This window comes from Plecotus auritus (genome assembly GCF_963455305.1).
Source record: "Plecotus auritus genome assembly, chromosome: 4".
Taxonomy (NCBI): Eukaryota; Metazoa; Chordata; class Mammalia; order Chiroptera; family Vespertilionidae; genus Plecotus; species Plecotus auritus.
The window spans coordinates 133,614,000-133,641,192 of NC_137775.1; the positions used below are offsets into that span (position 1 = coordinate 133,614,000).

At 38.5% G+C, this 27,193-nt stretch overlaps 1 protein-coding gene across 6 annotated transcripts in view; it reads right to left on the reverse strand.

Moving 5' to 3' along the window:
* Nucleotides 1-27,193, reverse strand: part of DGKI (diacylglycerol kinase iota) — a gene marked incomplete at its 5' end in the record, with an annotated part of 419,556 nt that overhangs the window by 41,692 nt on the left and 350,671 nt on the right. For all 6 annotated transcript variants that reach the window (XM_080666632.1, XM_080666631.1, XM_080666634.1 and 3 more), the window contains 2 exons: nt 6,274-6,299; nt 26,198-26,320. In XM_080666632.1, the coding sequence (XP_080522758.1) occupies nt 6,274-6,299; nt 26,198-26,320 (149 nt within the window). The remainder of the gene's footprint in view (nt 1-6,273; nt 6,300-26,197; nt 26,321-27,193) is intronic.

The following is a 27,193-nucleotide window of genomic DNA, read 5'->3' on the forward strand; positions in this document are numbered from 1 at the left end:
ATGAGCACTGAGGAGGGACTCGAGTGAAGGACAATGAAGGTGGGCTGCCAGAGAGATGGAACGAGTTGATATAAACCATATGGCCCAGTGAATGCAAGGGAGATGGGATTTGGAGAGAAGCCCACAAGCAGGGAGAAGAAATAATTCACTACAGCAACATGAACTAAACCAGGGCAAGAAGAGCCTCAAAAATGAGCACTAAAAAGTTTGATCCAAATTAAAAAGCCATTGTGGGATTTCCTACTCAGAAACTGAATGTGGGGCAAAAAAGAACACTAGCAACTTTGCATTAGCCAAAGTCATGCAAAGTGGCATACTGGGATGGCCAATATGAAAAGCACTTCCTAGCAAGGCCCAAGGCACTTAAAGATCTGCTGATGTTTTCATCTGTATCACCAGCCAAGTTTATTCACCACATTTTACTAAGTAATATCTTATAGAAAATAAAAAAACATTTTATTTTCCTAATCAACTCTATTATTCTGATCATAATTGTCTTTCTACTGTGATTTTTCTTAAGGAAATAGCTAAACTTCAAGAATTGTACCTTTTTAAAAATAAATGCTGTTGACAAGACACTAGATCCCTGTTTTATTGAATAAGAAAGTATGGGGGTTGGAGAAGTGGATCAAAAATATATCTTTGAATTCTTCTGTGTCAAGGGTGCTGATCACTGATATGGAAAAAAAACACACCTTATAATTCCCACCCAATAATTATGAATTGTCCATTCAACAAAAATAATTTCCTATTACATGAGCCCAAATCTCAGAAATGCTATTGAGAGACAGTACAGAGGAGTGGCCAAGAATAGAAAGTGGATCCAGGATTACCTGAGTCCTAAATCCTAGCTCTAACCCTTACTAGCTATTCATGTGACCTTGGACATGTTATGTAATAGGTCCGTGCCTTAGTTTCCCCATCTGGAAAATCACAAGGAGATACCATTTGACACTCTAACTAATTTGGCAAAAAAGATTAATCAGCTAATATCAAGTGCTGGCGAGGATGTGGATTAATGGGAATTCCTATTGTCTGCAGTTGGGAGTGTAAATTAGGATGGAAATAAGAGGTCATTATATGATCAGTGAAATGTGTGTAAAACTGCCTGGCTGGTGTGGATCAGTAGTTGAACAAGGACCTATGAACCCAGAGGTCACCAGTTCAATTACCCATCAGAGCACATGCCCAGGTTGTGGGCTTGATCCCCAGTGGGGGGAGCAGGAGGCAGCTGATCGATGTTTCTTTCTCATTGAGGTTTCTATCTCTCTGTCCTTCTCCCTTTCTCTCTCTCTAAAATCAATAAAAACATATTTTAAATAAATAAATAAATAAACAAATAAATAAAGTGTGTAAAATCTACCACCTAACTATGCCATCCCAGGTTTAAATCCTAGAGGAATTCTTGTACATGGACACCAGGAAGAATTACAAAAACAAAAACCTAGAATCTCCATAAATATTCACCAGCAGAATTTGAATATATAAATTTTTACATATTCGTACAATAACTCTATAGAACATGAAAAATTTAATATAATACATGTGGTATTAATCAATTAGGTTGAATAACAAAACATGAACAAAAGAAGCAAGTCAGAAGATTTACAATAGAATTCAATTTATAAAAGTTCAAAATAAGCAGAACTATAAACACACATGTGAAATAAATATACATATGTATACATATGCATTCATGCCTGGAATATGCATACTGTAGGAAGGTCATAAACATAAAAACACAGTAGTAGTTATCTCTGAAGGGGAGGGAAGAGAACTTAGTCAGAAAGGCAGACGTGAAGGGTCCAGTTACTACAAATGTTTCAGTTCTTGGGCTGTGTACACAGTGGTTCCTTTGGGTTATTTAAACCGAGCCGATACATTTTTATACATCTTTATGAATATTTTATCTTATAATAAAGTTACATATATTTATATTTAAGAGAAAAATGAATCTATGGTGTTTGAGCCACGGGGCAGCTACTGATGCTTTAAAGAGCTTTGGGCCTCACCATAATGAGTTTCCTTGCATGACCTACTTCAAAGTAAAACTGGCTCAGCCTGACCGTGGACTCATCCTTGGGCACCTACACTAATGACTGTGGTTATTAGAATTTTATTTCCATTCATCCCTTATTCCCATCCCCATCCATTGTGCTACCACAGCAACAAAAAAGCTGCCATATAATGTGAGAGCCATTATGCCAACAGGGCTAGGAGATAAGACTGGAGAGGGAAGCCTGTTTTGAAGATAGTCATTCCAGAAGGAATACGATTATTGGCACTTCCTTTCAAGAGAGTTGCCAATGCCTTTGATTTTGTAAGTGAACAGACACGAGTGAGGATGACCCTCTGTCAGCGCAGGGCACAGGTAAAAGCAGCACAGGGGCATTCTGGGAGGCCCATAAAGTAAGCAGGCTCTGAGGACGGAACAGGACCTGGGAGCTTGGGCACAGGAGGTGGCTCCAGGAGCAATTTAAACAATGCTGAGATGGGCACAAAATGCAGAGGAAACTCATAGGACAGGGCAATCAATCACTGCCAAGTGTACCTTCTGACAAGGAGTGGGACTCCAGCTTCCAGATGTAACATTAAAATGTAATGTGGCCCCTGGGACTGAGCATGGCAGGTTTCCCTGAAGCTTCGGTTTCACTCAGTTAACTAATTAGGAGAGAATGTGACACTGGTGTTTATTATTTCTACCGGGACAAATCCTTCCCAGCAGGAGGGAGAGGTTGTTGTGTTTGTTCTGTTTTGTTTTCTCATTAAAAAGAGATGACTGACACTGTAGTAAATAAACTCTTGTTAAGAAAGTGTTTTGTTTTTTTCTCTATAAAATCCTCTCAGCTCACTTTCCTGCTGATCATCATTTCTTGTTTTTTGAGGGTATGGTGGATAAATGAGCCTGTGTTAGACTGGGTTTGAAAATTAATTCTACCACTGACTAGCTGTGTGATCCTCAGCAAGTTATTTGAGGACTCTGAGCTTGCTTCCCCAACTGGAGAACTGGGGATAATACCTGCTCCTGAGTGCTATAAGTGGACGATGAAATGACAAATAACATAGTGGAAACACTTCAGCACAGTGTCTGCACATAATAAGTACTCGATAAATTTTAGCCTTTATTTTTAATGACTATGATACTCTAGTATATGAATAGAAACATTTTACATTTCATTTATGCCTATGTCATCAACTCCACATGACAAGTCATCTAATCATAAACGGAACCTTTATTCTAGTTTATACAAGCTACATTAACCATGCTACTCCTCCTCACCCAGATGTAAAAAGTCTTCCTATGAAAATTTAATATTTAATAATAATGTCAAAGGAAACATTTTTCCTCCACAAGCACCACCACTTCCACCCCGCCCCTCCCCAACCAGCACATCTTTTAAGTTTTCATAGGCAACGCCAGTGCCAAGCAAACATCACTAGTAAACACACTTCCTTGTGCACTGCTGGGCCAGCAGTAGCATTACGTCTGAAGTGCTTTTTAACAAATTGGAAAGTGATTTCACAGGTGATTTCCCATTTGAACTCACAGCAATCCCATGATATGGGCAGGGTAGATGTGAATAGTCCTGTTTTACAAACAAGGAAGCAAACTCAGAGGATAAATGCCAAAGCCAGAATATTCAATTTTCTATAAAAAGGTAATATCTGTGAATTCAGATATCAGGATTTTTGAACTTTAGAAAATTAGATTTTCTCAAGAATGAAGCCTGTTTTGAAGATAGCTGAAGTGACCAGTGCTTAGAGAGAGAATTGTGATCATTGGTGAAAAGCAAATAAAATAGTCAAGAAGTATATAGGACTTTATCTATATACTTCCACCCATAAGTTTGAAAAGCAAAAATGCCACTTCTTATGTCTCTCCCTTACATTATTCTGGGCAAATAGAAACTTGATGAAATGATATTCAAGAGATTTTATGCTAATCACAGAATATATGAGCACAAAAATATATGAACAGAAGACAACACATCTTAAGTGCTAGTAAAGAATCTTGGTGACAAAGAAAGGAATAAGAATATTTTCTAAGGACACATGGGCTAAAGTTGATGAAAATTAAATAAAAGTAGATACATCAGCATTATAATTTTACATTATATATTTGAGTGGTTTTGGAAAGTTGCAAAATCAAACTAAGTGGCATGAACATGTAATAACATTTTTAAAGCCAGGAAAATACAAATGTCCTCTAATTTGGATAATGTTTCTTTAACTCATCATATATACGAGTTCTTAAAATAATCAATTCTGCAGTAGTGCTATTAATACTTGACTTCCAAGGACACCAACATATGCTCACTGACAGCTCATAACCTTAATAATTCCTAGCAGACTATAGAATTGTAATTCAGAAGTCCCTCTACCCCCTTTCTCTGGAATGGGGGTAAGTTCTTATTGATTGGAAGAGAAAAGCAAATAAAGGTCAATAGGTGAAATCTTAATTGAAAATACAAACCAAACACAAACTTCTAGTTTATCATTTGAACCTGGAAGCCCAAGGACCTCTAATTTTGGGCAATAAAAAACCTAGTCATGCCAATAAGCAAAATAGCAGACAATAAGAGGTCATCATTAGGTGGTCAACCACCTGATTCTGACTTAATGGGCCTAAACGTAATTTGCCCCCTGATTCTTCATAGAACATGAAAGAACTTCATTACAATATTGGGAGAGATTTTATATGAGAACAGAAGAGGCATGCGCAAAACTTCCTCGTTCTCTTCCTAACACATTCATTTAATAAACATGTTTTTAATGTTTTCTACTTATTGGGATTGATAACAATCTCACAGGGGAGATAGGCAAATCAAGCATCAAATTTATATGTTAAATTCTAGAGTGAAGGAAAATACTTGATGCAATGAGAAGTGGGTCAGGAAGCTCTCAGAGAAGAAGAGATGTTCTAACAAAGTCTCAAAAGGTAAGTGCATTGTGTATGTGGAAAAAGGAGGAGCAGTTTCCTGTCAGAGCAGCATGCGTAAAAGCAGGGAGACTCCAAAAACTAGGTGAGTTCCAGAAATCAGATGTGGTTCTGCATGGACAGAAGGGGAAAGATGCCAATAGAAGCAATAAGCAGTAGAAGAAGACAAAGGTTCCATCATTTAGAACTTTCTAGTCTGTGTTAAAATACAACATTGGAAATCTGAATGCAATTATTGGTCTACTGAAAATATTTCATCCTACAGGGAATGGGAATAGATTTTTACTATAGAACAACCCGTTTGATGCTATCTAAGCATACAGTAAACTAGCGGTAGAAATTTGGAGGTAGAAATGCCAGGTAAAAGACAATTTTAGAAATCCAAGAAAGTCAAGGAGAGGCCCTAAACTAAAGCAATGGGGATGGAAAAGAGAACAGAGATAAGAGAAATACAAAAAGCAAGAGTGGCCAGGTGGAAACAAGGGGAAGAGGGAAGCTTAGAGCAGCTCCCGTGGTATTTACTTGGCTGGCTGAAGGGAGAATGGTGCCTTAGCAGGGACTGCATGAGGCGAAAGCCTGTAGTATTCCTAGAGTCATCTTTATCCCTCTTTTATAAGACTAATCACATTTCACTTTGTATTGCAGTAGCTAAGTGTCATTCCACCACGCTCTTCCCCACTAGACCCATAAAGTTCTTTAGGGGAAAAGTTCTGTGCCACACACCGCAATAGCATGTTTGTAAAACATGATTATTTGGCATAACTGACTCACTGTAGACACTTAATATTTTTGAAGGTTTGAATGTATAAGTGAACAACTCCAAAAGTTAGATGTGACAAAACCATACGTTTTATTCTTTCAGTTACATAGTTGTTTCCTAAAATGCCATTAACTCACCTCAGCTGGATAATAACTCATACCACTTACGAATTAGGTTCATTTCAGACTTATAATACTCTGTGCAGACCCCAATGTCTGAACTGGAAGAGACTTTTAGGAATATCTACTACTAACCCCCATTTTAAAAACATTTATACTTCAAAGAGGTTACATGGCTAGGCCAAAGTCACAAAAGGTTTCTGGTAACGGGACAGAAATCAGGCAGAATACGTCAAGCTTTAATATTTGTCAACCAAAATAGTTGTGATATATTCAATGATATTAAATTTAGCTAGGATGAATTAAGTTTTTAAAAGTATTTGACATTTCACAATAAAAAAATAGAAGGCAAACATCTTAGAGAAATTTTCTGAAATAATTCTTCCCTCTTACAATGAAATGTAAGGAGCAGAGCTCAACTTTTAATCCTGAATTAGTACAAGACAGATGCTTACCGTGATCTTCTGAAGAGACTGGTGACCTAAAATGAGATAATAAGCATGATAAATCTTTTGTAAATGATACTGATAATATTAGTACAACAATGATCAAGAAATTATAGAAATTATACCCTCAAAATTCAGTTAAATAGAAATTCAATAGAGTAGATGGTTGCATAGTATATATATATAGTGTGTATACACACACACACACACATATATATATATGTATGTGTATATATATATATATACATATATATGTATATATATGTGTGTATATATATATATATATATATATATATATATATATATATATTCCAATCAATAACTTCCATTAAGTTACTCCAATCAATAACTCCCAAAGATTACCTGGATTGGTGAAGGGGTAGTGGTACTAGAATGTCTACTGTATAGTGTCACAGGACCACACATACTTAGTTAAGTCTGGATTTATCATACACACAAAAAGAACTCATATAAAATGTGATAATAGATGAAATCCTGTGATGTCAGAGTGTGACTAAGCGCCCAAGCCCAGGCCTCCAGAAAAAATGCCAGAGATGTAGATACGCACTAGGCTGAGTATCTGTGGACAAAAATTAATCTCCTTGGACAGAAAAAATAACAGGAATAAACGAAATGGTAAGAACACTTATTATTGGATTTTGTTTCCACTCTTTATGGAATTTAATGTTTGAATGAGAATTACATCGACCTTCTATTTCTGGCCATATGTCTCTAAACCTGTGAGTATCAGGATAAGGAAAGAGAGTAACCTTTGGAGTTCCACAAAACTTTCATAAATTGAAGACTTTGCATGCTATTTGGGGTTCAGCTCTAATTATGACTGATACCAATGAAGCATTATATCAACCTCTTTCACAGTAAACCCCCTTTTCCTTCCACAGCTGATTACTAATTGAGTTACTTTGAGCAATACAGACACAACCTTGTATATGAACTCTTTTCAAGCTTGAAAGGTACAATCTTGACTACTAACTCATTCTTTTCTGGGGGGAAAGAGAAATACATAATACGGAATTCAGGGATGTTTGAATTTTGAAGGGAAAAACTAGAAATTAGTTGGGAGAAGTCTTCTCCTTTAAACAAATAGCATATTAGAGCCCATAGCAGGGAGATGACCAAAGGCCAATGAAAGAGTTTGGTAATAAAGCTAACCATTAATATAACTAATATTAATGAGATGTGATCACAAGGTTGGGAAAAGAATGATTTAGTGGATGCATACTGATTGAAGGAAAATTTTAGCTACTTTGGAATGCTTGATACTGCTTTACTCTATCTACAGATCAGTACTATTTTTGTCCATTATGTGAGTGAACTGTATGGTATAAAGACACATTAGTGTCATCAGTGGAAAAGTGTGTAATCATTTTGACCTACAGCTCTCTTCAAGTAAACTTTTGCATGTGAAAATGACAGAAGATCCCAAGATTTTGTAGAGAGAAAAATCAGTATCTAAAACATGGACACAGGGAACAGTAAGAGGGAACCTACTGTCAACCTAAGCTATCACTGCAGCCCCCACCTTCTGCTCCCCCCCCCCAAGGTGGATCAGAGCTATCCTCTCCTTGGAGCTCCCCTGTTCATTACTGTCCACACACTGGTCTTCCCCACAAGGTTGTGAGCTCCTTAAAAACTAGGACCAAATCTTATTTTAAACACAGGGGGCCCCGATTAAAATCTGTTGAATTAATTTTAGCAACACTATACTGGTGTTCAGACTCAGACACACTCTGGGGATCCACAAAAAGTCATCATGTCACCTTCAAATGCCCTTCAAGACAAGTTTGTCAGCTCCTACCTATATCAGCTGTGAGGGAAGAGCCTGGGGAATGAGCCTGAAGCTCCAGACTGGAGACAATGTGGTCACTCTCAGAGCCCAATGCCACCCAATGCACCTGGCAATGGAGATACCCACAGTCTGCTTAATGATTAGGAAAAAATAAAGACAGAGAGCATGGTGAATAAAGGTGAAATTGGACTGGAAGGTGAGTCTAAAAAAACCCATATATTGAAATAAGATGAGATAATTTCTTAACCTGTGCAGGACATAAAAAAGAATCAGCCACAAGGAAACTTTTTCACTCCTGGTGTTTTCTCATGGGAAGTAAGCAAAAATGTATTTCTGATTGTTTGAAATTAATTTCTCACAGAACTATAGGGACAAAGAAAAACTCATGAAAATGAACGATGCCATGTCTCAGATGGAGGAGTTGGGCAGCAGGTTTTTGCTGCCTTTCTGCAAAGGCAAAGAAAGACCTAATATTAAACCTGAAAAATTCCAGATGGCTGTGCTAAAGTCCCATGGGGATATGCTCTGCAGTCCGTCCAGGCAGCAGGGAAGAGCTATTGATTTCAGTGTTTTCTAAGGATTAGTCATGTTGAGTTTCTATGCTCAATGTCTCCCACATGCCTGGATTTGTGGAATTTTAAGACATATGGAGTATTTCAATCCTCACTCAGTATTTCACCTTGCACTGTAACAAGTCACTAAGTTATACGACTGAGACATATACATCATACATTATGCCTGGAAATGGGCATAAAATGTTTTACAGAATTTAGCTCAGAAGAGAAATATTGTGAAATCAGCAATATAAGTAGTTATTTTTTAAAACAGAGGGGATTGAATCTTAGGAATAGACAATTTTCCTCCACCTGACAAATAAGGAATGCATAAAAGCTCATGACTTCTTCCCACGGCACCTGGAAGATTTGTGGTTTTATCCCAGCTTTTGATTCCTCCTCCATATTCACTTTATCTTGGAGAGAGCATCAGCTAAACTATGATGAGCATTCAAATAACTCCAGAATTTAAAGTTCTCTTCCTTACATCTTTCTTGATCACCAGTCTTTTATTACAGTCTATGGAATAGTTATATTTTATTTTGCATTGTTTGGTATTTTGTACACTTTTATTTACATTTCATATAAATTCAGCAAAGTAACACAACAAAAACAAAAACTCAAGCCCTGCATTTAAAGTTGTTCCTTCTATACTTAAACAATAAAAAAATATGTAATACTTAAACAATAAAATATATATATATACATATACATATATATATATATATATATATATATATAAAAAATAAAGTTGTTCCTTTTATTTTATTAAACCTGAATAATTATTATTCAGGTTTAAATATTTCAATTTGTGTTGATTTAAACCTAAATAATAATTATTACTTGAGACCATATTAAGTTCCAGGCCCTGTGTCAAGTGATGGAGATATAAAGGGGAACAAGATTTCAATTTTATGGAACTGATAATCTAGTGAAGAAGAAAAAAATATGTGAACAAATGATTACAATTAAGTGAAGAAATATAATGATCAAGACATAAATATATAAAGAGGTTTTAGAAGAGGAGAGGGAGATCAATTTTGTCCCTAAAGAGGGAAAAGGGGCTTCAGAAAGCAAAAACCATCTGCACTGGGCTTTGCAGGGTAAGTAGAAGCTTAGTAGGTAAGTAAGAAAGGAGAAGAATGCCAGGTAGAAGCAACAGACATCTGAAAAGGAGTGCAGATGTGAATTTTCATAATCTGGTATCAGATATACAAGTAATTCTGTGTTGCTAGAATGTAAAGGAGTAATTAAAGATAGGACTAGAGACATAAGAGGCAGGTCCATGCCATTAAAAACTAGCGGCTCCAAACATGCAAATATGAATAATACACAAAAAGGAACCAGCATATCTACATAAAAATGCCCCAAGAAAAAAGCAAGACAGGGATGAGCCAACAAACGTAGGCTGTGCACATAGGAAAAAGATGGGGCATAAGCAGGTTAAAAACTATTAACAGATTTCCATGAAACTTAGAACTGGAGAAAGAGAAAGAAGGGAGGAAGGAAGATATTAATGGAGGAAGGAACAAGGGATGGAAATGGACCTTTCCAGGAACAGAAACTACAGAGAGAACGAACTAAGAGGCATCCAGAGTCTTTGAACAAGTAATTTATAGAGAAAGCTTGAGGGCTTTTTCCTCTGTGTCAACACTGTACTGGGGAAAAAAGGTGGAGAGGAGATGAATGATAATTAAAAATATATTAAGAAATGATCCATTCATTTATTCATCCATTCAAGCTTTATGGAAATGCTTTTGTTCACTTTACTTTTCTATTACATTTTCACTTGAAGATTTGCTGGTAAAAGTCGGCTTTGGAATATAGTCCTGCTTGGTAGAACATCCATGCTTTTCTCTCCTTTTAAATGAAAGCAACACTTTTCAAACTAGGGTCCGTGTGGGAACTTGAACATGAAGGAAGCTCCAGGAAGACGACACTATTTTTGGATGGTGAATTATATAATTTAGCTGGTAAAATTATAGTATTATTTTTATATTGAAACTGGCACAGCCATGCTATGGATTCAAAAGCAGAAGACACTTGAATTCTTAAAATAAAGCAATAAACTTCAAAAATATCTGTGTTTAAAGCAGACAGCTTCAGGCAATGTCTCCATGGTCCCCAGGAGGGTGTTTGTTCTCTTCTGGAATAGGGATGTTTCTAAGGAAGTCTGAAAACATGAAAAGATCCACCTAAATATATTAATAACATTTTGGAATGAATCATGTTTTTGGGATTAATGTATGCAGATATCAAGAAACTGAAGGAATGAGACATAAAGCATACATTGGCTAGTGGACACTGTATTGGACAGAACTTGTTATCACTTAAGACACAAGGAATCTCTAAGAAACTCAAAGGTAGGTATTTAGATTGCCTTCCATCAGCATGTTTCCCTTCAAGCCTTCCAATATGTCTAGTAGATCAATTATAAGGCTTAAGGACATTGAAAAAATGTGCCCAGTTTTTACTAGCAAAGTAGTAATACAGAAGAGCAAAAGAGTGTGATATTTATGAAGGCAAAAGAGTCTTTAAGAAGTATTGCACTTCTTGTAATGTTTTATTATTTTTAATCAACAAGTCTGGAACTGAGATGATGGGCATTGTGACTATTTCAGCCTTTGCGACAGGCTATAATGCTTTGCAATACGTTTCAGGTGCATGCATTTCTTGGCAAGCTGAATGGAATTCTCTAAACCTGCAAGCTCATCCTAACACAATATCCTAACACAGTGTGTCTTCTTTTTTAGCCTCTATAGTTTCTATTGTTTTTATCTCTTGTCTTCAATAGCATCCATGTCTTTCCTACTTGGCCCTTCTTGGAATGTCTATATCATTTCTTTCTTTGGAGAGAGATAGGAGGTCAATAGACCATCTATTTTAAATAACCTTTCCTAAAGACAAAGGACAAATTAGATGACTATTGGGGACCCATCTACATGGGTCTATTACTTTCTGGAAAGAACCACCCCACAAATGAATGTCTGCCTCCCTCCCCAGTGTCCCCAACACATATACTGACTTAGCATTTATAAACCATCACTTGGTGGGGAGTTGGCCAAGGGATGGAGTCACATCTAAGTGAGCTGAGAATAAGCACAAAGGACAGGCTAAGCTCTGAGTCTGAATTGGCACAAGAATAGAGACCCATAGTCTGAAAATATTCAGCAATGGAATACTTCCCTGAAACTGTGGATGGGGAAAGAGCTCTGATATATTCATAACAACTCACAGGCCTGGCTGGAGGAGCCAGGGCCCCTTCATTTCCTGGTTACCATCATGGGATGATAGAGAAAACAAAGGAGGCATACTAGGGTGAGCTAGAAGCTGTGCTCTCTGTCCACTCGCTTGGCCCACCGCAAATAAATTGTTTTTTGGCTGTGAAGTCCTCACTGGGGAACAAAGAAGCACGCACACTGAGAGCAACTGTCTCTTTTATGAATTTTCCTTCCCACGTCAGTCTTTCCTCTTTGCTCTTCACATCTTTGTCACCTTGGGGTGAGGACTACAGCAAAAAACACTGTTTCCTCCAAGCACAGTGATTGTGACCTCAGCCCTGAGAGTCCCCTAGGCTTATCTCACCCACCTTTCTCACACTTTGGTGGGATCCAACCTCTCTGTAAAACAGCCTCCCACCAGGAGCATTCAGGCCTGGGCAAAATCACGTAAGTAGGATTCTGTTCCCTGCGTGAACCATTCTTGCTGGTTGTCTGGTAACAAACTCCCGAGAAATGGCCCAAATGGAAACAGATTTCCCAGCTGGGCACCCCTTTCAGGCACATTTCAAAATCTCCCACCACTGCTGTGGAATCACCATCTCTACTGTTCTTCTGTTTCACCTGGAAGTGATGCTGCTGCACACATTCAATTTATTCCCTGTTGATGGACAAAGAATTTCTATGGAAATCCAGTGAGCCCAAGACTTAATGTGACTTGAAAGCCTGGCTGTAGGTTACCATCTCTGGGGAACAGCTCTTCTCCCTTGAGTTACTCTCAAGGATGTGCATTGCCCAGAGGACTGCTCTGTCTGGCCGATGACATCATTTTGAGGGTCTGAGTGAGAAATAGTGAGATCACAGATCTAGGTGGCATCTTTACCACCATCCTTCTGGCCCCAAAGCATCTCTAACTAGGGAAACTAGAACCCCAAATCCCTTAGCACTGAGAATCCCTATCAATGATACAATCCTCTCTTTCTTTGCTTTTCCTCCCTCTAATTATGAGTATTGCTATTAAGACAATGCACAAAGCACATACAGTAAGAGAGAGGGCAGGCGAGAATGAGAGCGAGAGAGATGAAAGTTACAGAAGCCACACAGAGTGGCATAGAAATGAGAGAAAGACAAACACATTCTCTATTCAAGTGATCATAAACCCATTCAGGGGTGCCAAACAGCCTCAAAGGTAACATTCACCACCACGAGGAGAGGGTGAAAAAAGAGCAAAATCCGAGGAAGCAGACAGAGAGAGACCAGCATTTGTGTGGAGGTAGGAATATAAGTCCCAGAACTCAAATAATAAGGTTTGGCTGTGAGTCCTTCATTTGATATAAATTCTACTAATTCCCTTCTTTCTCACAATTTCCTGTTCTTTAAGACTCTTCTACCCAAACATATACTCTGATAATCACCACATGAGCTATACTTGAAATATACTTATGTGTTTTTTAAATAAGCCCCTGTATTATATTTGGCATTTTGAAAATACCTGGGTTTTAGCACTATTTTGTACAGTTCAAGTTTTCCAACGCAAGCTCCTTAATCAGTTTGCTGAGAAAGCCCCTAAATGCCCTTTGAGCTTGAAATTTTACTGCCACCTGCAGTTCATTCCTAAGAACTGCAACAAAATGAGGGGAAAAGGGTTTCTTTGAATTCTGTGGATAAAGAGATGAGCAGAATTGGGCAAAAGTGGACTGTGGACATAGAAAAAAATAGATAAAAGAAAGAGATGGCTTTGAAGAAACAAGTTCATTCAACATGAAAACTTGACCATCACACTTTTTGTTACCTAAAATATGAACACTGCTGGAATAATTTTAACATTTTGAAAGAAGACATGAAAACAATTGCATGTTAAATGCAGTGTAGTCATGCAGATATAAAAGATGTGATACTGCCTGCCTAATTTCTAAAGTGGAGGGAAGGAATAGAAAAAGCATGTTATTCTAAAGTCCGCTGAGCCAGTAGGGAGCACTCTGGGAGCCCTGGCCCACAGCTCCTGTTGGGAACAATCCCGCTGCAGTTTTGTGAATGTGGACTTTTTTGTTTTCTTAAATTATAGATTGAAACACTAAGCTCTGAACTGGGAAGGCAAATCATGTGAGTGCCATGTTTAGTGTTAACACAAGAAATGTATACAAAAGGCCATCTCACAGAATAAATACATGATATGCGATATCTACCCTAAGAGACCACGGTAACTGAACAAGGACTTACCCACAGCTCATTGTTTTTATGAAATCAAGTAAGGGTTTCTGAATCAAGCTTCAGAATACGGAAGGAAAACAAATGGCTCGAGTTATCTCATGAAGTTAACTCTAATATTTTCCAGAAGTTTTCCTATCAACATCTCTCACCTCACCCACTTCTTGGAAGAGGGAATTTATGTGCAAGACACTAGCATGGGAAACAGAATATAAAGTGTCTGTCTACTCCTAATTCTGCGTCTAAAGACAGGACAGCTTCTGAGTCATATATTATAAACAATCAAAAACAGTAAAGGAGTACATAGAAAAACAATAAGCCTCATCATATTATTAAAAATGCTAAATTGATACCCATAGATCACAGTAATATTGAGAACAAGAAGTGACCGTGAGCTCCACAGACTCTATCTTTGAGAATAATGCAATTAATTTAATGCTTAAATGTTAAGCACTGAATTGTCCCAATGGTTGTAAGAGATACTGCATTTATACCATTTCATCCCACATTCAAGGAGATTCTGGGGGGGCTGTGGAGTGAGATGAGCATCGCACAGAATGCAGGAGAAAACAGTGAAGCAGTACTGGAGGTGGTAGTTGCTCTTAAGCTTGGTAATTAGTGCACGAGCCAGAAAAGTTAGGGAAAAAGACAATGTGGTTTTGTCTTTCCAAATAAGTAGTCTCTTCATTTCACGTCCCAGTCTCCTTAGGGCTCCCCAGAGGTTCCTGAGAGAAGTTCCACAGGCTATACACCCCCCTGACCCCATTTCTAATGGCACTAAAGGCATCCCCTTCACCCCCTGAGACCCTGCCTGAGCAGAGCCGGCAATTACTGGTCCCTCCAACCTGAGATCACAGACAAATATTTTTGGAAGGATTTCAAAATTATCATTCATACTTTCAACCAATTTAATCAAATTACTCATCTAAGGCAGGCCCACGGAAAAAACATGGGTTTTGTTGGGAGTTTAGGAAAGAAGCAAAAGGACCGACAGGTAATTCTGGAGGCGAGTGGTCAGACCTTTGCACATGGGAAGCACTGGACTCTGAAGAAGGAGCTTCACAGAGGTCCACTAGGACTGCCTTGCTCTCCCCAGCGCTTCCTCAGCTGTGTTCCCTGGCGCCTCTGCCCCTCTCTGTGGAGGTGCGGGGGAAAGAGATGAGGTGTAGGGAGCTGATTCCTCGGTGACCCTCAAAGGAATGCACGGGGCTGAGGGTGACCTCAGAAAGGGGAGTCCCAGCACCAGTGGTCAGGAGAGAGGACTTACTGCAGAAATATTTCATGTCACAGGGAGATGTACTAAAGGCATATTCAGCATAAACTATACTGCTTCTCTCTTCTCTGATTGATAACATTAAAAACAAACATTTAGTGCAGATCCTCAGAGGTAGCCTTACTTAAAAGCCACAATGTGAGGAAAGACGTTGCCTCCCCGTTTCCTTCCTGCTGCTGACACCTGCTGTGGAATCCCTGTGACGTGTCCATGCATGAGTCCCAAGTTACGTGGACTCCACTGGGTGGGGTCCTCTCAGAGTGACACCGCAGTGGACTCGGCTTAGAATATTGGGCCCCTTTCAGAAAGGAAGCAAAAATGGTTGAGTCTTCGGACACTGTGTCCCTTTCCCGGTATCCTGGGCATTTTCCCAGCAGGCCTTGGGAGATGATTTTTACCATTCTCAATTTAATTTAACCCCAATACTTAGAAAAATGGGGCCTTTAAGGAAAGACATGCCATCATTTTGTAGGACTAACATCTCCTACATCTACTCCAACTGTTTTCGCTTGGATCCCATCCAACTTACCGAACTAGATCCCTACTCGAATTACCAAACTGATGAGGTTTTAATATTTAGCTGTCACCACTAGGCCCTTAAGGAAGATCCAGTGATTGGTTTAGGGACGAGAGGACCAACTGCACAAAAATGAATGCATAGTGACCCGCCACCAAGGCTGCTCCCAGGGGACACAAGACAGGCCAAGCATGTAGGTCCCCTCTTCTAGCACAGCCACAGACAAGAAAAATCCCCTTCCTTTGTGGCTTAACACACCCTCCCTAAGTTCTGATCACACAGGTAGATGAAGTTCTCATGTTCCCAGGTTTAGAATGGTGTTTAAATGGTTCTGCTTGATGCCCTAAAGCAGAGGGTGTTGTTGGAAGGAACGAGATACCACCTCTAATTTTTGTGTTTTTTTTTTTAAATATGTAATTCACTGAATAGCCACTATGTAAACCCAACAAAAGAGGGGCCTTGTGCATTAGGACTTGGCTAGTAGCATTAGCCAGTAGCAAATAAATATTTGTAAATTAGACTCCAACGAGTCCCGGAGAGGCCCTTTCTAAGGCCCCTGCCTGGCAGGTGACTCGGGAAAATCACTTTTCTGACACATGGTCCCCATGCTTCCTAATGTGCTGGCTTTGCCTTTTCTCCTTTGATTGGAAAGCCCTAGGAAGGCCCAGGATTCTAGTCCATCTGTAACGTTTTGGCAGTTTATGGCCCCCCACATGCCAAGTGTCTTCTCCTTCATCCAGAGAACCTTTAAAACCTCTTCAAAGACTAAACGTCTCTGACATAACAAATAACCCAGAGCCGTGACATGGGAGACATGCAGAGGCACGTAGACACCACCCTCCCTCTCCACCTGCCCCACCATCATCAGTGCCCACTACTTCCTAGACCCACCAGTCAGCTCTGTCACACTTGTACAACAGAGACATCTCTGAGTCAGGGATTCGGTGCATCTTCATGATTTTACTATGCAAATTCCTGGATCAAACAGACCCTTATCATAATTTGAAATATGTAAATGGATTCCACAACCTACCAAAAATGTGTAACACTTTATGTATCTTTTTGTGACAACTGCTAAGGGATTAGCACTGGGTTTACTACAGCACCACAAATAGACATTCTATTTTGGTTTCATGAAGCCCCTTTTCTGTAACATCCAATATTCACCTATTCACCCAAGCCTGCCCTCATGAATGCCTGTACACAGGGTGTGGTGCAAAGTGCTTTGGGTGCAGAATGAGCAATCCACAGTTTGTCCACCCAAGGAACTAACACGCTTTAAAGAAGGATCCAGTCAGCTTCCCTCATGCTCACACTATTCCTTAAGTGTGAGTAGGTAAGGCCACCTTGTTTTACAAATGAGAAGAGAGCCACTTAAGGGCAATAATATTTCCTCACGTCGTAATCATTGGCAAAACGTGGAAATCATAGAAATGGAAAGGCAGAATTTCTTGACATCATTTTAAATGCAATGAATGTTTACTATTAGAGCACCTTATTATTAGTTTACCTTAACAAGTTTCTTTTTCCCCTAAAGTGGGTCAATATAAGATCTGGTGCATAGAGAATTCTTTCCTGGCTCTGCCACTAACTAACCTTGGAAATGGAAATGGAAATGGAACTTCATATCCATATTAAAAAAAAAAAAAGGTTTAGAGCCCCAATATCCATAACTGTTTGAGGAGCAATTATAAAAAGAACAGAAAAAAAAAACCCTCCTATTAAATATTTTGCACACATAAAGGGACAGAGTATTATTATGCGCTTGGCTAAATGGAAAGGATAACACCTTGAGGAAAAGCAGGGAGAAAAAGAAGGAGAAAGAAAGATACACATCAGCTAAAATGTGACTTTTTCAGCCTGAGCGATTAGCCAGGGAGGACAGGATTTAAAGCAGTCAAAGGTAAGGAGAGATGAGACCCAACTATCTCAGCGAAACAGATGCAAGGGTCCGTCTCTATCCTGACAGCACTGATTTCATCTCCAAGACACAGTCCAGCAAAACCTGCACCCCACTAAGAAGATTAATTTCCTCCCACTTATCTGATTGTGATGTTTGAAGGGTATAACCCAAATCAGTGCTCAATGGTCTGTCTTCCTGTTGAGAACCTGGAGCTCTGACAATATGAGCAATTATCTTTTTGCATTACACTCGGGCCACCACCTTCTGTCCCAGGAAGAAACTGGGCAAAGGAAATAGCAGAAGACAGGAGGGGGATGAAGCTACTGCTCCTGCGCTCAGGCCAGAACTTCTGGGGTTTGGAAGGGGGGAGATTTCAGAACCATCTTCTTGATATGGTGGTTCAGAATTGTAGACTACACTAAAAAAGATAACTTTTCAGTTTAAAGCATTATTAGGTGTTTTGGATGTCTCTATATATGTTGTATATTCTTCATTGGAATTGCAGTCTCTCCTTGAGGATCTATGTACAAGTGGTCTCTATTATATATAGACATAGATGCTTTTTTCTAAAAGATTATGATGTTTCTATATAAAATCATAATACATATGCAACCAGTCCCAATAATAGTCGAGATCTAATTCATTCAGTTTGTTTGTTCTGTTTTACTCTCCCTGAAGCAGGAGGAAGGTTGATGAACCTAAAAAACTAGAGTTTAAAACTATGAGAAAACCCCAAGGGGGGAGGGTTCATTTGAGTTTGGAGGGGAAAGGGTTTCCCCATGCAGATGCAGACTGGCTGCCATGGAAGAAGAATGGATAGGGAAAGCACTGCCATTACAATTCTTTCTGTTTCCCATAGTTATTTTTCTAATGAGTTTTCTCATAATGTTGTCTCTCTTATTTATCTTTTTAATGAATCATTTTTTAAAATTTTATTCTTGATTAATCCCTGCTTTGTTTGTTTTATTCTCCTTGTCATTGATTTCTGTCTTTATTTTTATTATTTTTCTCTTATTTCTTTGTTCTCTACTCTGGGATTCTTTTTCTTGGTTAATCTAATTTAATGCTTTCTTTGTATGCAATCATTTTTCTCTTGATAAATTAATTTAGAGCCACAAATCATTCTGTGACTTCCACTTTAGTGGTTTCCTGCTAATTCTGATAAATAATATTTTTGGTTCCAAGAATTAAAAATTTCCCTTCTGATTTGTTTATACAGGGCATTATTTAACATTGTGAGTAGGATGTTAAAATTCAACTTTTCCTATCTCCACATTATCTGGGACTATGTACCTAAAATATTGTGCTGATTCTTCAGGCCCTTTTCACATATCAATTCTTAAATATTCTTATTGGGAAAGTAAATTTTACAAGATCGAGTAAAATTAAAATTTCACATATACCTTGCAACACAAAAGGATACACATAGCAGGATGTTTAATGCATTTCTTAAATAATAAGTTATTATAAATCAATATCAAAATGGAGAAAAAAATTATGGCATATTTATAATAAAATATTCTATACCAAATAAATGGATTTAAAATCTATATATCAGTATGAATACATTTTTAAAAATATGATGCTAAATGAAAAGGCAACTTCCAAAAGTGTATGCATTGTATGATACAGGTGATGGAAACAGATAAAACAATACAAAACCAAAAAAAACATAAAAGAATATACATTTTTATGCCACCCTATGCTGTTTATGAATTGAAAGAAGACCTAATGTAAATAACATCAAACAATAACATGATAATCAGGATGGCTGGCACATGAAGACCTTACATATAATTTTTGTACTTATTTATTTTTTAAAAATATATTTTATTGATTTTTTCAGAGAGGAAGGGAGAGGGATAAAGAGTTAGAAACATTGATGAGAGAGACACCGATTCAGCTGCCTTCTGCACACCTCCTACTGGGGATGTGCCCACAACCAAGGTACATGCCCTTGACCAGAATCGAACCTGGGACCTTTCAGTCCGCAGGCTGATGCTCTATCCACTGAGCCAAACCATTTAGGGCTAATTTTTGTACTTATTTAGATTGAAGGATATTTTACAGGCCAATATCCCTCATGTACATAGATTCCAAAATCCTCAAAAAAATTCTAGCAAATCGGATCCAGCAGTACATCAGAAAGATCATACACCATGACCAAGTAGGGTTTATCCCAGGAATGCAAGGATGGTTCAATATCCGCAAATCAATAAATGTGATACATCACATAAACAAATTGAGAGATAAAAATCACATAGTCATATCAATTGATGCAGAAAAAGCATTTGACAAAATCCAACACCCTTTCTTGATAAAAACTCTCAACAAGGTGGGAATAGAAGGATCATACCTCAACATAATAAAAGCTATATATGATAAACCCACAGCTAACATCATACTCAATGGGCAAAAACTAAAACCATTTCCCCTAAGAACAGGAACAAGACAGGGATGCCCACTCTCACCACTCCTATTTGACATAGTACTGGAAGTATTAGCCACTGCAATTAGACAAGAAGAAGAAATAAAAGGCATCCAAATTGGAAAAGAAGAAGTAAAGCTGTCCTTATTTGCAGATGACATGATATTGTACATAAAAAACCCGAAAGACTCCATCAAAAAACTAACAGACTTAATAAATGAATTCGGCAATGTAGCAGGATACAAAATTAACACCAAGAAATCTATGGCATTTCTATACACCAACAGTGAACTTACAGAAAGAGAGACTAAAAAAGCAATCCCATTTTCCATCGCACCAAAAAAATTAAGATACTTAGGAATAAACCTAACCAAGGAGGTAAAAGACCTATATGCGGAAAACTACAGGACACTGAAAAAAGAGATAGAGGAAGATGTAAACAGATGGAAGAACATACCATGTTCATGGATTGGTAGAATCAACATCATTAAAATGTCCATACTACCCAAAGCAATCTATAGATTCAATGCACTCCCCATTAAAATACCAACGGCGTATTTCACAGACCTAGAAAGAACTCTCCAAAAATTCATCTGGAATAAAAAAAGACCCCGAATAGCCACAGCAATCCTGAGAAAGAAGAATAAAATAGGAGGGATCTCAATACCAGATTTCAAGCTGTATTACAAAGCCACTGTCCTCAAAACAGCCTGGTACTGGCACAAGAACAGACATATAGATCAATGGAACAGAATAGAGAATCCAGATATCGACCCAAACCAATATGCGCATTTAATATTTGACAAAGGAGGCATGAGCATACAATGGAGTCAAGACAGTCTCTTTAATAAATGGTGTTGGGAAAATTGGACAGATACATGCAAAAAAATGAAACTAGATCACCAACTTACACCATACACAAAAATAAACTCAAAATGGGTACAGGACTTAAACATAAGACGGGAAACCATAAAAATACTGGAGGAATCCACAGGCAGCAAAATCTCAGACATATGCCAAAAGAACTTTTTCACTGATACTGCCCCTAGGGCAATGGAAGCCCAAGAGAAAATAAACAAATGGGACTACATCAAAATAAAAAGCTTTTTCACAGCAAAAGAAACCATCAACAAAACAACAAGAAACCCCACTGTATGGGAGAACATATTTGCAAATGTTATCACTGATAAAGGTTTAATCTCCAACATCTACAGGCAGCTTATACAACTTAATAAAAGGAAGATAAATGATCCAATAAAAAAATGGGCAACAGACCTAAATAGAATCTTTTCGAAAGAAGACAGAAGGAGGGCCAAGAGACACATGAAAACATGCTCAAAGTCACTAATTATCCGAGAGATGCAAATCAAAACGACAATGCGATACCATCTCACACCTGTCAGAATGGCTATCATCAACAAATCAACAAATGACAAGTGTTGGCGAGGATGCGGAGAAAAAGGAACCCTCGTGCACTGCTGGTGGGAATGCAGACTGGTGCAGCCACTGTGGAGAACAGTATGGAGTTTCCTCAAAAAACTGAAAATGGAACTCCCATTTGACCCAGTAATCCCACTCCTGGGAATATATCCTAAGAAACTAGAAACACCAATCAGAAAGGATATATGCACCCCTATGTTCATAGCAGCACAATTTACCATAGCTAAGATTTGGAAACAGCCTAAGTGCCCGTCAGCAGATGACTGGATCAGAAAACTATGGTACATCTACACAATGGAATACTATGCTGCCATAAAAAAGAAGGAATTGCTACCATTTGTAGGCACCTGGATGGAATTAGAGAACATTATGCTAAGTGAAATAAGCCAGTCAATGAAAGAAAAATACCACATGATCTCACTCATTTGGGGATAATGAAAAACATTATAAACTGATGAACAAAAAGATAGATACAGAGGCAGTAAAGCATCAAACAGACTGTCAAATTACAGCAGTAAGGTTAGGGAGAGGTGGGGGAAATAAGAGATCAACTGAAGGACTTATATGCATGTATATAAGAGTAACCAACGGATTCAAAACATGGGGGGGTGAGGCATGTATGGGAGTGGGGTGGGGGGGCAATGGTAAGATATGTACACATATAATACCTTAATAAAAAAAATAAATAAATAAAGTTTGCTAAAGATTTATTAATAAAAAAAATAATAATCTACACTAATAAAAGAGAAAGATACAAATTGACCATACCTTTGCGACGCCCACCAGCCAATCAGGAGTGAGTATGAAAATTAACCCAACAAAGATGGTGGGTTAATTTGCATACACAGGCACCAAGTGGCCGGGGGTGGTGTTCCTAGCCTCTGGGCAGTGTGGGAAGGCAGAAGGGCAGCTCTGGGCGGGAGCGAAGGCCAAAAGGCAGCTCCGGGCCAGAGCAAAGGCAGTGCTGGCAGTCAGGGGAAGGAAGGCTCATTCTTGCATGAATCTTCGTGCATCGGGCATCTAGTCTTTAAATAAAAGTGTATCATTCTTTTTGTTTCAATCTCTTTTTTTAAAGCAAAAAAAAATTGTTTTAAAATTAATTCTTAACCATATTTACTTTTGGTTTAATCTGTAGTCATCCTAATATATAAAAAGCCAGGGGCCATTATGACTAAAACAACTGGATGGACAACTGAACAGCAGGCTGCGTGGGGCGACCAGTTGGCAGGGGGGGCAGTAAGGGGCACCAGGCCAGCAGGGGGGGGCAGTTGGGGATGACCAGGCTGGCAGGCAGGTGAGCAGTTAGGAGCCAGCGATCAGATTGTGATTGTGAAAGGATCCCAGGGATCTGGCCTAAACTGGCAGTCAGACATCCCCCGAGGGGTCCAAGATTGGAGAGGGTGCAAACTGGGCTGAGGGAATCCCCCTATGCACGAATTTCATGCACCAAGCCTCTAGTATATACATATTGCACTTATGTAGTCTCCCTATATTATAAAATTTTTCACTTTGCAAATGCTAAAAGAAAAATAGAAACCAAAGTAGGTCTTTCTTGGGCCATGGGGCTCTGGGCACTGGGCCTTTGCACTGGCCCTTTTGGAAGACAGTGTAGTGCAGTGGAAAAAGCATGGAGTTAGAAGTCAAGCTGACCTCATTCAAGCCACAGTTCTCACACCTGTTATCTTGGGTGACCTAAGATCAATATTTTAATCCTGGTGAGCCTCAGTTTATTCAGCTGCTAAGCAATAGCAAAATATAAAACCTTTGAAAGAATCAAAGAATATTTAACTATGTACAAAGCAAGTATCAATACTCATTATTGACATTATATATTATATATTTATATGTAATTGCATTATTCCATAACTGTAATTACACTTATTTATCTCAGAAATGATCTCTAATGGAAATAAAGGGATGTTCTTCCTAAAATATTATTAAACACAATAAACATTTTTTAAAAAAGAATTAATAGACAAATCAGGGTAAGGTATATATAGTATTTGCTTTTTAAAAAAGTGATTTTAAAGCCCCATTTTTATCATGCTCACATATTCTGTGAGTCAGGGAATCACACAGACTGGTGGGAATTACTTGTCTCTGTTCCACAATGTCTGGAGTTTCAGCTGGACAGACTCAAAGGCTATGAGTGAAGGTTTAAAAGTTACTTGGTTTTCCAAATGATTTGGCAGAAAATGTTTTTAAACAGTCAGCTGCTCTAGTGTATTTAAGAGGTAAGGTAGTATAAATAACCAGGAAAACTGATAGCTGCCTATTAAGAGAAATCCCTGAAAAATAATATAACCCAAATTAAAAAATGAGTTGATTTTGATATAGAGTTTTAGGAACTTGGATGTTATATAAAGTGGTACATTTATTTGTGATTCATGGGAATAATATTTGTTATCTTAGAAACAACAACTTCACATGGCATGATATATACATTAATATAGTATATACAGAAAAAATAGGGTATAGGAAACTGGATTGAGATCATACTCAACTTTTTTTGAAATAGCCTGTGTATAAGAACAACTAAAATGCTCATCTGGTATGTCTAGACTTAATTTCTAATTCTGCAGCTAACTAAAACTCTAATTTCCAAACAAATTTGCTCACAGCTAGATGGCCACTATTTTAAACCATCAAAGAATGGCTGATTCATCCAGGTTCACAAGCCTCAATTCTGTATAAAAAATAAATGGAAAAACACCCTGAATTGTAAGCAATCAATATGCCATCAGAAACTAACAATGTGCTTTAATTAAAAAGGAAAATCCATAGTAATTCACTTTTTCCTTTCCACTCTTCACACAACAAAACAAGAAACAAGAAATAGTATAGAAAAGCAATTAAAATGAAGTCACCTTTTGCCCTTAGAGTGCCTAAGTACAGCCTTTACCAATGAAATAATTAGCTTCAGATTTCTCATTTTCCTCCCCTTTGTCATACAGAAATTACTTCCTTTCTTCATATGGAAATAATGCCTTGAGTTGCCTCTTCAGTTAACCCTAGGCTTCTAAGGATCTCAGTAATCTTGTTATTTCATGAAAATAGTAAGCCTGCATGGTTACAGGGCCATTGTCCCTATTGGATTAGGACCTTGGGTCAGTCTAGAAAACAGCCTAATTTCATTAATTGCAATGAACTTGCATAACCTCTAAAACTGAAGTCAAACACTGGGTGTGACTGAGTGTGTCATGACCACAGACTGTACCCAGCACCTGCTCTTGCACGAAGGAATAACAGGGGGAGGATTCACTGGACACGAATGTACCAATACTATTGCAAACTCCAACTTCATGCTACTTCTGACCATGATCAGACTTCAAAAGAAAGCACACCCACTACTTTGATCTATGAACCAATGCTGACGCTACAACACGAGCAGTACTCCACTTGGCCAACAAAAATCTCTTGGTGGCATTACTCAGAGCACACACAAAGACTCAGGACTGAACACAAATGAAACAGAGTGGCAACATATCAAAATGTTCATACAAAGGAAAACTAAATGTCCTTCTAAACTATTACTGTCATGCATGTGTTCATGATGTGGCCAACACAGAAATGTCTAGTCAAACACTGTTGGGGTTGAAAGTATTTAGAGATCCACATGAAAATCTCAGTGTGGCTCATGAGCAAGAGGAATTGAAAGTGAAGCTCCGTGGGGAGCTTGGGGATAAGAAATTAAACATGGAACTGCCATTTGACCCAGTGATTCCACTTGTAGGAATACATCCGAAGAAGCCTGAAACACCAATCAGAAAGGAAATATGCACCCTTATGTTCATAGCAGCATAATTTACAATAGCTAAGATCTGGAAACAGCCCAAGTACCCATCAGTAGATGAGTGGATAAAAAAGCTATGGGACATGTATACCATGGAATACTATGCAGCTGTAAAAAAGAAGGATCTCTTACCCTTTGAGATAACATGGAAGGACCTGGAGAGTATTATGATAAGTGAAATAAGCCAGTCAGAGAAAGACAAATATCACATGATCTCACTTACATGTGGAATCTAATGAACAAAATAAACTGATGAACAAAATAGATCCAGAGACATGGAAGCATGCAATACATTGAAGGTTCTTGGAAGAGTTGGGGGTGGGGGGACAGGAAGACATTAATCAAAGAACTTACATGCATATATGCATAACCCATGGACACAGACAATAGTTTGGTAAAGGCCTGGGAGGGGGTGGGAGTGGGGAAGAGAGGTTCAATGTGGGGAAAAGGGGACATCTGCAATACTTTCAACAATAAAGATAAACAAACAAATAATCTCCTCTGGCATTAAGAGCTAGCCAAGCTCTCAAAGTACAAAACTAAGTGCAAGATACCAAAGGGCATTCAGGTTTGTTGCATATCTACCATGTTTTAGGCACAATGTTATTATTATTATTATTATTATTATTATTATTTAGTGAATAAAATGTCAAACCACAGGGTGACACAGTCTTGAGACAGCATGAACACCACTGAAAAGAGAAGACTTCCCATCAGTGAAGACCCCACCCAATCCTCCCCCAGGAACCACAGCGGCACACAGGTAAAGAACAGAGAGAGAACTCTTACTGTAGCACATGGGAGTGGCTGAGATCTTTCATATCGGAGTCCTCGAAACGTGGAGTTATCATTCCCAGACCGCTGTCGCTCAGCATGCGTCTCCGAAGCGAAGGATTCCACCAGTCTGACATCCTTGGAGGGAGAAGGGCACCAGACAGGTAAGCAAAATCAGCCACAGGACTTACCTACACATTCTCAAGATGATTCTTGTCTCTAAATGTGAAAAGGGAAATCCATCTCTATTGGGCATTTACTAGGTACTTCACGTTATTGTTTCATTTAATTTTCTCAACCATCATGAACCATTTGTATGATTCTGACCTCCTTATAGATGAGGATGAATTAGACCAAAGGGATGTGAGTCATCTGTATGACCAATTCGGGTAGGGTGGCAGGACAGCTAGACTCTAGTACCTACTACACCTGGGGTAGGACTCAGCACTTCACTTGTTTTCCCCACAACTAATAGGCTTAATTTATAGTCCATGGACCACAAAGAAGGCCCTCTCCATCACCTTGTGGAACTCCGAGGGTTACCACCCTTTGTGCCTGTCGGCTTTATCTTCATACCAGGATAGCTTTGGTATCACTAACTCTGGCTTCCTAAGCACAGCTATATATCTGTTCCATCCTACAACTTCTGTCTTCTCTTGATGCCCAGAGACTCGGTCCACATCATGGACATGAGCTGGCCCTGGCAGAGTTGGAGATACTTAGAAATAGCAGCAATTGAAGAGGGGTAAACAGGTGTAAGGGTAACTCAAATGAGTATCTGTTTGTACTGTATAGGTATGTGTGTATACTTTGTATATGCTATCTGAGTGCATGTGTGTGTGTGCGTGTGCTTTCCAAGGAAATCCTTATTTTAACCAGTAAACCACTGAAGTTCACTAGACTTCACAAAGGGCAAAGATTTTTGTCTGTTTTAATTTTGGCATCTTTGTTCCCAAGTGCTTACACTAGTATATGGCATATAAAATAGCTCTAAATAAACATTTTCGAATT